Source organism: Chelonia mydas, chromosome 24 (genome assembly GCF_015237465.2).
Source record: "Chelonia mydas isolate rCheMyd1 chromosome 24, rCheMyd1.pri.v2, whole genome shotgun sequence".
NCBI classification, from domain to species: Eukaryota; Metazoa; Chordata; order Testudines; family Cheloniidae; genus Chelonia; species Chelonia mydas.
The window spans coordinates 6,164,059-6,175,495 of NC_051264.2; the positions used below are offsets into that span (position 1 = coordinate 6,164,059).

The 11,437-nt window shown below is 53.0% G+C and overlaps 1 protein-coding gene across 1 annotated transcript; it reads left to right on the plus strand.

The window, feature by feature from the left end:
* The first annotated feature begins 8,300 nt into the window (after nt 1–8,300).
* On the plus strand, nt 8,301–10,223 carry LOC102932979 (heat shock 70 kDa protein 1A). The gene has a single exon (XM_007064603.2). It carries the CDS (start codon nt 8,301–8,303, stop codon nt 10,221–10,223), a length of 1,923 nt encoding a protein of 640 aa, XP_007064665.2.
* Nucleotides 10,224–11,437: the final 1,214 nt, after the last annotated feature.

The window sequence follows — 11,437 nt, forward strand, 5'->3', positions numbered from 1 at the left end:
GAGTTGCTCTGTGCCTTAGTTTCCCCATCTGTGTAATGGGCATAATTGCCCTGTGGGAGTTGTGAGGACACGTTGCAGATTGTGAGGTACCAGCTGTCACAGTGGTGGGGGCCAGATAAGTACCAGCAGTTGAAAAATCTGCTTCGGGGAGGGATTTGGGTTTTGACTTTTTAGAGTTTATTCATTTGATTTTTTGTTTGTTTGCATTTGAGATGATTTGTTTCAAGATCATTGTTATGTTTATTTGGGGGGAGGTTGGATAGAAGGGGATGTCAGAGTATTGTGAGCATCGTTCTTACAATGGAACAGCCTTTTCAAAGAGGACTTCCAAAGTTTGGATTTTGTTCAAAAGAAATTTTACAAGGACTACACAAGAGGCAAGGCAAACAGTGAATCAGGTGCAGGAAATGTACCCTGGCGTAGCTACATTAGGGGCTGGAATTCCAGTCTAGACCAGACTGTCTGTTACATCCCGGTCCTTCTGATGCTGCGTTTGTCCCTTCTTCGGACACATGCCCATGCATTCCCTGATGCAATGAGATTTCCATAATCTTTCCTTCAGATCGTTCACAATGATGGCATTTCAAATGTTGTAATTAGTGGAGCTGGTCAGAAAATGTTTATCAAAAGAGGTTTCCTCTGGGAAAAGCTGTCTCTTAGTCAAACCAACCTTTTCGCAAAATTGCGTCAGTTTCGAAGAAATATCGTTTTGAAAAGAGTTGGGGGGAAAGCTCAAAAATGTCAAAATGGGATCTATTGTTTCAAAATCGGCTTGCTTTTGTATAAAAAAATGTGTTTTTGAAAAGATTAAAATTGAGATGAAATGTTTCCAGTTTATCAAACCGAAAGGTTTTGATGGACCCAAACTTTTTTGCAAAAAAAAATTCAAAATTTTAGTTTTTCGTCCCAATTCGGGATAAAAACAAATTAAAATCTTGACATTTTTGTGGGGACAGAAAATCTGGTTTCCAACCAGCTCTAGTAATTAGCAGCATCAAAGAAAGCAACCTGAACTCCCTGCCCGAACACTGCTAGCCTTGCGTGCTACCTAAGAACTGAGCAGTGGAAGGGGATGGAGTGGAGGGAAAGATGCAGAAAGACCACAACGTGGTCAGAGTACAGAGTCAACAGGAACCTGGTGTCTGTGAGAAATCCCATGTCAGGATTTCTTTTGCCTTCCGTTTGGTCATTTGCGAAAGTAAATCGCTTGAGCAAAGTCTAAGGGAATGTGTGCACAACGGGCCTATGGCGGTGCAGTGACATGCAGTGCCAGATTGTCGATGCTTTCTCTGTCAGCATCGAGGTAGCTAATCCACATCTCTGAGAGGCAGGAGTTCAAATCCTTCCATCCCCTAGTCGCGTCTACCAGGGGCATTCGGTCGGCCGAACCGAGCTGCTCAGGGCACACTTTTCACAGCCCAGAATGACTTACCTGGATCAGCCTAAGATTTAGATCTAGACCAGGCCTAATTCTGTTTGCAAAGAGGCGACTCGCTTAGCCCCAGTGAAACCTTCAAAGCCCAGGAGGATGGTTTGTTCCTGAATCTCTCGGCCTCTCCTTTGCTGCATTGAGAATATCAGCTACTGTCCTTTTTTCCCTAGGCAAGCTGTGGCGTGAAGCGAGCGCCGTTACAGCAGCAGGAATGGATACTTTCCCAGAGAAGACACTGGGCGCCCGAAGAAAGATGGCCTTGTTGTAAAGATACGGCACTGGGATTCCAGAGTTGCGGGCTCAGTTCCCTGCTCTGCTACTGCCTCCTGTATGACCTTGGGCAAGTCCCTTAGGTTGTGGACGTGTCGCCTATTATATGTCCATGCTCTGTGGTCCCGATCCTGGTTATAGAAGGAGGATTAATTGCAGCGTATGCAGCTTATTCTGATGGAGACCATCCCGCCTCCTGGGTTTTATTCTAAGAACAGGTAGGGAGGGGAGTTCTGATCTGCTAAGAACCGCCCGGATCTTTCACCCAGAATTTACAGCAATCCCTGAAATAGCCTTGAAATGAGAAAAACACCTTTAGGGACCTCAGAGACTTTGGGTGAAAACTTGGCTCCACTGAAGTAAATGGGAACTTTGCCAGTGACTTCAGCAAAGCCTGGACTTCACCCTTTTGTCTTCTTACTTGGCAGGTCACTGCCGTGCTTATCCATCGCTTTGGGAATTAGGGCACCGGACTGGGACTCCTGGGTTCTGTTCAGGGCTTTAACAACTCGTTGAGTGGGTGAATCACTCTGCCACCCCGTGCCTCAGTTTTCCCACTTATAGATTAGAGTTGACTCCTATCCATTAGCGTTGCTAAAGCTTGGAGGACGACTTGGATGCTGTTGCAGAAGAATCCCTGCTGGGAGTAACCACTAGCACTGACCATTTGGATTCTAACTGGGCACAAGAACCTGCTCCAGTTTCTCTAATCATTATTTTGCATTTCTTGGGCTTTCCCTGGGATGATTCCAAAAGCTAAGACATACAACCCCCTGGGAGATAGGGAAGGGTTAGCCCCCTCTTACGGAGAGGGACAATGGAAGTGCAGAGAGGGGAAGGGACTCACCCAAAGTCCCACAGCAATTCCATGGCAGAGCCAGGAACAGCATCCAGCAGTCCTGGCCTAGAACCCACTGCTCTAGCCATCAGCACAGACTCCCTGCTGCAGCCAGAGGTCGAACCCAGGAGTCCTGAGCCCCAGTCTGTTCTTGCAACCACTAAGAACACCCGCTTGCCTCGACTCAGAACTCCTGATGTCCTTGTTCTAACCACTAGCCCTCACTCCCTTACCAGAGCTGGAAAAAGAACCCAGGAATCCTGCCTTCCACGTCTCCTGCTCTGCTCACCAGGCTGCACTCCCCTTCTTCTTGAACTGCGTTTGCAGTCCAGCTTTTGATCACCTCCCTCCTTATTCCTTGCGTTATGGCAAAAGGTGCCAACGGCCTTGCACAATATCAGTCCCTGATGGACAAGCAGCCTGGGTGAAACTCTCTGTAGATAGAGTTGACGGTGCCATTCAGTGACTGTCCCCAGAGAGGCTTGCATGGGTTAAAGCACTCTCCGTTGAATGAGATCTGCATTTGATTCCCTGCTCTGCACCTGACTCTCTGTGTGGCCTTGGGCCTGCGGCCCAAGTCGCTGGATGTGACCCCTCCCTGTACATGCTTTAAATAAACTAACGGTACTAAGCAAACCCCTGTCTCCATGTCGCTGATTTCGGCTCTAAACAGGAGCTGGACCTGCCAGGCTGTGGATTCTGTGGTTGCTCAGCAATGGGGCAATACTCATTTAGGGTGCACTGATGGGGTGTGATTGCAGCACATGTGGACGTACCCGACCTAGCTTTGATCTTGCCAGCTCGGGCACTGGAGCGGTGAAGCCACAAAAGCAGGGGCTGCAGCACGGGCTCATTGCTCCTGCAGAAACCCATCCAGGACCCTGGGTACTGTGGTGTATTGCAAATTACAAGCTCTCCCTTTACGTTTGTAAGGGGCTTCCTGGTCCTGCTCGCAGGCTGGGGGGCTCTGTAGGGAAGCGAGTGACCTGGGTCTAGCTGCAGTCAGTCTGCAGCCTGCAGTCAAGTGGGGTGAGTTATGCCTCTGTGTGTTTAAGCAGCAGCCTCCTTGGTCTCGCTCCGCTATGGGGATTTTGTGTGTGTTAAAGTTCTGGATTCTAGGAATTAAAGCAGTATTACGTTGCAGCCTTCCAGAGCTTTGCATTGGCTTCTGTGGGGCCAGGATTTCCAGAAAGAGTATATTATGTGTGTATCTAACTTCTCGGTGCATGCCATGAACAGAAGAGGTATGAAATTTCCACCCAAAACTTCCCCCCAGCTCTACCAGAGACCCAACAAGTGGGAGGAATGTGCCGAGGGGGCTCGCTGGCTAAGTTAGCATCTCCCTGCCCCTGACATCTTGACGCGAGCATAATAGCCAGGCTGAAGGGCTGATTTCATGGAGATTAACCTCTCGCGTTGCTCGGGCTGCCTTGGTGCCTGGCCCTGGTTCGTGAGTGTATGAAAGGCGGATTACAGATATATTAGCCTATCTGTCTTTTTATTCATGGGGGTTTATCATACGGAGGAGAGTGTTTGATGGCAGCCAAAACAGAGGAAGAGGAGGGTCTTTCCAAGCCCATCTGACTCCAAACATAAGAGGAGACGCAGGGTTATTGTTTTTTTTTTTAAAGGAGATGAATTTTGCCGTTGATGGGCAATGCGTGCCGAGACCGCCCCGAGGCATGGAATCCTGCGTCTAGCCACAGAGCGGATACAGCGGGGCTAGCTTCCTCCACATCCCCACTGCCCTACAAATGGGTCCCAACTTGGGCCCAGAATCAGTGGTGCAATTCGGGTGACCAAATGTCCCGATTTTATAGGGACAGTCCTGATATTTGGGGCTTTGTCTAATATAGGTGCCTATGACCTCCCACCCCCGTCCCGATTTTTCACACTTGCTGTCTGGTCACCCTAGGTGCAATTCTGCACTTACTCAGAGTTGCATAGGCCGGAGAGCCTTGTAAGCAGCGGCCTTGGACTAAACCAGTGAGTGTCGCTCCAGCTGCCAATTGCGATGCCACTGAAGTTCGGCCTGGCCACCCCGCTGTCCAGGCGGAGGGGCCACTGGGCCCCATGGTGTTGCGACCTGGTGCACGGGGAAGTCGGCTCCGGTACGGCAGAGCGTAGGGAAGTCTGCTGAGAACTCAACTCCCGGCAGCACCGTCTCAGTCTCTGTGAGGGTAAGAGAGGGGAGACTCCCCGACTGAGGGAGACCTGGCGTCTCTGGAAGGCGAGGGTGAATGGGAGCGGAATAGGGTCCCAGCTGGTGGGGGAGGGGAGGGACTTGAATTTGCCCCTTTCTCCCCTCTATCCCCTCAAGAAATATATGAACTGATTCCACTGCCTGGAATGATCCCCCTCTAGGGGTAAGAAGGGAGTTTAGTTTCCATCTGACGTGGGAATCTTTTAGGGTGCCTTTCTGCACCCCTTGCTAATAGCCGTGATCGCAGGCCTTCAGCGAGCCAGAGAGACATCCCTTTCCGAGCGCAGCAAGGAGAGAGCTGCAAAGGGGGCCTGGCCAAAGCCACTCCTCCACTGGGATTTTAGCCGAGGGTGAAGCCGCACCAGTGCCCTAGTATAGACACAACTGACTTGCACTGGGGTGCGAATCCTGCTGCACTGGGGCCCATCACGTCTGCGCTAATGCAGCCGTGCTGGGGGCTAAGATCCCATGGTCCGCAGGGCTTGGGAGAAAGGTGCGTCCCCGGTCCACTCATTCCAACCACCCCTTTAAAAACGACCCGGAAAAAAATGACCATCTCTCTTCTAACACATGTACACACACACACACACACACACACACACACACACGAGCTTGCCTGGTGCTTTAGACATGTCCAGCGTTAGCAAAACCCAGGGGCCACAGCTGGTAAGTTGCAAGTGGAACCGGGTCCCTTTGCTGAGGCGGGCATCGCGAGATGGGACAGGGAAGGCCTAGATTTTCAGCCCCGCTCGGCTGGGGAGGTGTTTCCGCAGAGCTGGTGACTTTCTCCCGAAAGCCTGGCTGGAGCTTCCCAGAGGGGGGGCGGGGGTGTTGAGTGGGGTGGTGCGGGCAGGCGTGGGGACGCGCCAGCTCCCTGCGCCGCTTGTCACGAACCGAGCCTTGAAAAGCTTAAAGCGGGGCCCGAGCGAGAGAGAACGTGCGAGCGAAAACGCTGAACAGGGCCGTTTTAATTACATTCCATTAAACCTCCCTTTCGGGGCTGCGTTTCTCGACCATGGGCTGCACATTCTCATGGTAATTATGGGACATCTGTATAGAGGCTCCTTTCTCATCAAAGATGGCTCTCATCAAAGACGCTCCTGGGAAACCCTTCACCTTTGACCCCCGGGGTCACCGCCGAAACAGTGGCTCTATAGTTCGTGCTACTGTAAAGCTGTAGTATCCTTTTTCCTTCTCCAACCTGACCCGGTCTTGGGACTTTAATGCAATCCATGTTTGGGCAGGGGGGGGAAGCTTGTCGTTCGTGTCGGCTTGGGGAGGGCGGGGGGGGGGGGGGGGAGGACGGTGCAGAGAAAACGGGGCCTTTCTTTTCCTCCCCAGCATCAACAGTTTCTTTTTAATGCCCCCCCGCCCAGTCCTCCTTCGTGCTCGCCCCCCACTCGAAGCGTGGGTATGGGCGAGTTAATATGTCTCTTAACTCGCCAGCGACCCAGCGCAGGTTGACAGGGAAGGCAGATCAAAGCGCAAAGACAAGTGGTTTTAATTAGATTGACTGGAGCGGTGGGTTTCCTCATTCACGCTGGGGAAGGGGAGGGCGCGTGAATCCCCCCTCTCACCGCCCCCCTCTTCGCAGCGTTGAAATCAGCTCCATCCAGGGAACTCACGTCCACCCCATGACCCCCTCAATGTTCTCAGAACGACCCTTCATGGGATGAATCTGCAATGGGGGGGGATCTGGGATCAGTAACGCCTCTGATGGGGAACACCTGGGGCATGAGTAGAGTCAGCCGCCCCTCCCCCACTCCCAAAAAATCACATAAAAATCTGGGTTCTTTGCTTTCCGATTTCAGAGCTTCTAGGGGGCCACTTTCCCCAGCTTTTCTCTGCAGCTACAGGGGCGAGAAATAGCCCTTTTTGGGGGAAGGGGGGGTTAACTGAAAGCCAAGATTTTCCCATAATCACAAGACTCCAGGAGCTGGGGATTCAAACATCAAATATTAAGAGTCTTGCAATAACATCATGAGAGTTGGTAGCACTGAGGAAGGCCTCGGGGGGAAGGTTCCTCACCTGCCACTCTCAGGGTTAGCGAACTATCCATCCTGTCTTTTCTCTGTCTGCCCATCCCTTTGATCTCTGTCCATCTATCCTCTCTTACCAATCTGTCTCTCTCTCTTGCATCTCTACAGCGTCCATTCCCTAGAATCTAGGTGCTCGTACCCAACTGGGATTGGTCCAAAGAGCCGGCCAAAGTACGCACGAACTATGCCCAATTTGCTCCAACCGCTTCCAGCATGTCAGTAGCATGAATGGCTCTCCCTGCGGCCCAGAGAAGGAGTGTCACCTAGTGGATAAAGCACTGACCTGGCATTTAGGAGACCTGGATTCTTGGCTTGGCTCTGCTGCTGGAGGACTGTGAGCATGTCATGGCTCTCTTGTGCGCCTCAGTTTCCCCATATATAAAATGAGGATAATGCTACTGCCTTCCTTTGTAAAGCACATTGAGAGCTAGGGCTGGAAAGCATTCTGTGAGCGCTGGTTGGGTTCACATCCTGACCGTCAGGTGCTTGTCTATAATAATATAAATAATGAGGCTTGGAAGGATCAGCTTTTTATCGGTAGACGTTGATTTCACTGCACACACACTCAAACCAACAACAAAAATATTTCCTTCAATAATAATCGAAATATACAGATAGATAAAGTAAGAAAACCTCTGCTTGAGAATTTATTAGCGTCAAAATCCAGTGATTCAGACTTTTGAATTAGGCTGGTTACAAAAGGCCTCACGAATGAATAGTAAAAACAGGTACAATCTGTTGATTTCAGGATATTTACTTTGTATATTTTGACATGCGACATTGATCGTTTGTGTTAACAGGGTATAAAGCTTTTAACTTTTTCATTCTCAGTGTCTACTGTCATTAAATAATTGTCTGACACCCCCTCCCCCCCCCCGCTCCCGTAATTTTCCACAACTGTGAACATTTAAATGGGTAAAAATGGGAAAAATACGCTCCCAACCCGAATTTCACACAATGGTGAGGTTTAAATGGCTGCAAATCGAAAAAACAGAGATCAGAAAGAAACCAATATCAGCTGTCGAAATTATAAAAATATCAAAATTGAATTTAGCCATGCCTATATATGACCCAAGATCCCCTCTTTCTGTTCATGTCCCCCTTGATGACCCAATGCACCTCCTCTCACATTCACCCCCATGCCCCCCGGCACAGTCACGCCTTAGTAGGACGGTGGGAATACTCCATTTCCAGAGCTGCGAATAACACCCAAAGGGTTGCAAGCCATAATGGAGAGGGGGATGCAGCAGCAGGCTGGTGGTTCAACCCTATTGTGACACGTGTCGAGGTAAGGGCAGTCAGGTCCCTAGAGGAGCTGAGGTGGGGAAGCTCCTGCCACCCAGCTGGGGGCTGAGTAGATATGAATAGGTTGTCCAGGAGAACAAGGCCCATGGAAGTCAATTTACCAACCAACTGAGGTGGGGGCAAGGGGCAGGAAACAACCCATGGGAGCAGTTCTGCGTCTCCAGAAAGCCCCAGGAGCAGATCTCTTTTTGCACTGCAGCCTCACCCCTGACCATGCATAGGGCCAAGGGACCGGCCGTGGGGATAGACCTAGGCACGACCTACTCCTGCGTGGGGGTGTGCCAGCACGGCAAGGTGGAGATCATCGCCAATGACCAAGGCAACCGGACCACGCCCAGCTACGTGGCTTTCACTGACACGGAGCGCCTGGTGGGGGACGCAGCCAAGAGCCAGGCGGCCCTCAACCCCCAGAACACCGTCTTTGATGCCAAGCGGCTGATCGGCCGGATGGTTGAGGACCACATGGTTCAGCTGGACATGAGGCACTGGCCCTTTCAGGTGGTGAGCGATACCGGGAAGCTCAAGGTGCAGGTGTCCTTCAAGGGGAAGGAGAAGACCTTCTACCCTGAGGAGATCTCTGCCATAGTCCTCGCCAAGATGAAGCAGACGGCTGAGGCCTACCTAGGCTGCCCCATCACCCAGGCTGTCATCACAGTGCCAGCCTATTTCAACGACTCCCAGCGCCGAGCCACCATAGATGCTGGGACGATCGCTGGCCTCCACGTCCTGAAGATCCTCAACGAGCCCACGGCAGCGGCCATTGCCTACGGCCTGGAGGCCAGCCGCGACGGGGAAGGGAAGCGCAACATCCTCATTTTTGACCTGGGCGGCGGCACCTTTGACGTGTCCATCCTCAGGGTGGACGATGGCATCTTCGAAGTGAAGGCCACGGCGGGGGACACCCACCTGGGCGGGGAGGATTTCGACAACCGGCTGGTGGATCACTTGGTGCGGGAGTTCAGGAGGAAACACAAGGAGGACCTCAGCCAGGACAAGAAAGCCATGCAGAGGCTAAGGGCGGCTTGCGAGAAGGCCAAGCGGACACTCTCCTCTGGCACCGCTGCTGCCATCTCCATCGACTCCCTGTACAAGGGGGTGGATTTCCACACCATCGTCACCCGGGCCCGCTTGGAGGACCTATGCTCCGACCTCTTCCAGGCCACCTTAAAGCCCTTAGGGAAGGCGCTGCGGGACGCCAACATGAACAAGGATCAGATCCATGACATCGTGCTGGTGGGAGGCTCAACCCGCATCCCCAAGGTCCAGACGCTGCTGCAGGAGTTCTTCAGTGGGCGGGAACTGAGCAAGAACATCAACCCAGATGAGGCCGTGGCCTACGGGGCAGCAGTGCAGGCGGCCATCTTGACAGGCAACAGGTCCCAGGGGCTGCAGAACGTGCTCCTCCTGGATGTGACCCCGCTGTCCCTGGGGATTGACACGGTAGGAGGGGTGATGGCCACCGTGGTCAAACGCAATTCTCCGGTCCCGACCCAGGAAAGCATGGAATTCACCACGGCGGAAGACGACCAAGAGACGGTTGTGTTTGAGGTCTACGAAGGGGAGAGACCCATGAGCAGAAACAACCACCTGCTGGGCACCTTCATCCTAAGTGGCCTTCCCCCGGCACGGCGCGGAGAGCCCGTCATCCAGGTCAGCTTCTCCATCGACGCCAACAACATCCTGACCGTGTCGGCGAGGGACACGGATACCGGCAACACCAGCCAGCTCACCATCACCGACACCAGGGGCAGGCTAGACAGAGAGGAGGTGGAGCGGATGGTGCGGGAGGCCGAGGAGCACAGGGCACAAGACGAGGCGCAGCAGGAGAAGATCGCAGCCATGAACTCCTTGGAGTCGTGCGCGCTCCACCTGAAGAGGGCTGCGGAGGGAGGCCAGGCCCTTGATGGTCGGGCCAAGAAGAGGGTGTTGGAGCAGTGTGAGGCGGCCACCTCCTGGCTGGAGGGCAACCAGCTGGCGGAGAAGGAGGCATACGAGGAGCGGCGGAGAGAGCTGGAGGAGGCCTGGGACTCGGTCTTCTCCGACCTCAGCCAGGCTCGGGGGCTGGAAGGGGAGGCCAGGGACGAAGAAGATGGGGAGGAGGCTGCTGTTGCCCAGCACGGCGAGGAAGCGGGTTGAATATGGACGGCCCTGCACTGTCCCTAAAGGACACATTAAAAACAACCAAGGGACCCGAAGCGTTTTGCCTCCTTCGTGTGTCTATTTAGCAAAGCAAGAGATGGCTGCACAGAGCTTTCGGCCCCCAGAACCCCCCCCCCGCCCTGTGCCTAAATCAATGACTGGCACCCCGAACCATTTCGCCTTCCCCCTGTACAACCGATAGGTCAGTATCATCACCCCCATTTTACAGATAGGGAAAACTGAGGCACAGGGAGATGTGACTTGCCCAAGGCCACCCAGCAGTGAGTGGCAGAGATAGGAATAGAACCAAGGCATCCTGACTTCCAGTCCCCTGCTCTAACCACTAAACCCCACTCCCTCAAAGAGCTAGGAAGTTCGGACTCCCAGTCCCTAAACCATCAGACCATTTACCCCCTCCTCCCCCTTTGATCCAGCTTCTTTGACACAGACTCTCTACGGCAATGTGTACCATGCAGCACTTCTGGCTGTTAACAGGCCTGGCAGGTGTCGGAGCTGAGAAAAGGAGACAGGAAATCAAACCTCCCGCTGCAAGGCCTGGGCTGTTTGCCTGAGGTGGGGCTGTCAGTTGGGAAGGAAAGTCTCCTGGCTGGGATGTGGGTGGTCAGGCCTAGTGGTTAGAGCAGGATTCAGCGGTCAGGAACAACGTCCGGGGTCATAGCCGGAGTCAGGACTCAAGTGTCATAGCCAGGGTTAGAGCTGGAACCAGGTTCCAAGTAGGGCTGGAGCAAGGCTGGGAACAAGGCTGGGAACGAGGCAGGCACAGGAGCGATCATAAGCGCTGAGCAGCCAGTGTCCTGCTAACAACAGCCCTGTTGGGTCCCTTCAACCAGTCAGGAGGGTTGGCCACTCAGGAGGTTTTGCTGTAGCCCACCTGGGCTCATTCGTCTGCCTGAAGACTGAACTAGCTAGTCTCAGGTTCAGCTGCAGGCCCTCGTCCCTGAAGGGCTACTTCTAGGGTCCTCTCTCCGGACGGCTCAGCCCACACCCGTGATCCTCTGTCCCCAAAGAGCCACTCCCAGCTCCCTTTATCGCTAAGTTGGGCTGAGGATTGTGTGTCTCTTCGAATAAGCAAAAGCCACTTAATCCCTTTCCCCAGGAGGGTCACCGCCTGCTAAGAGGGTGGGGGTGGAGTGGAGAGGGGTTTGCAGGATGATGACCGATAACAGAGATGTGTTTTATCCAGGAAAAAA

Excerpts from the sequence above, each read along its gene's own strand:
- LOC102932979 (XM_007064603.2), top strand. The coding sequence starts at position 8,301 with ATGCATAGGGCCAAGGGACCGGCCGTGGGGATAGACCTAGGCACGACC.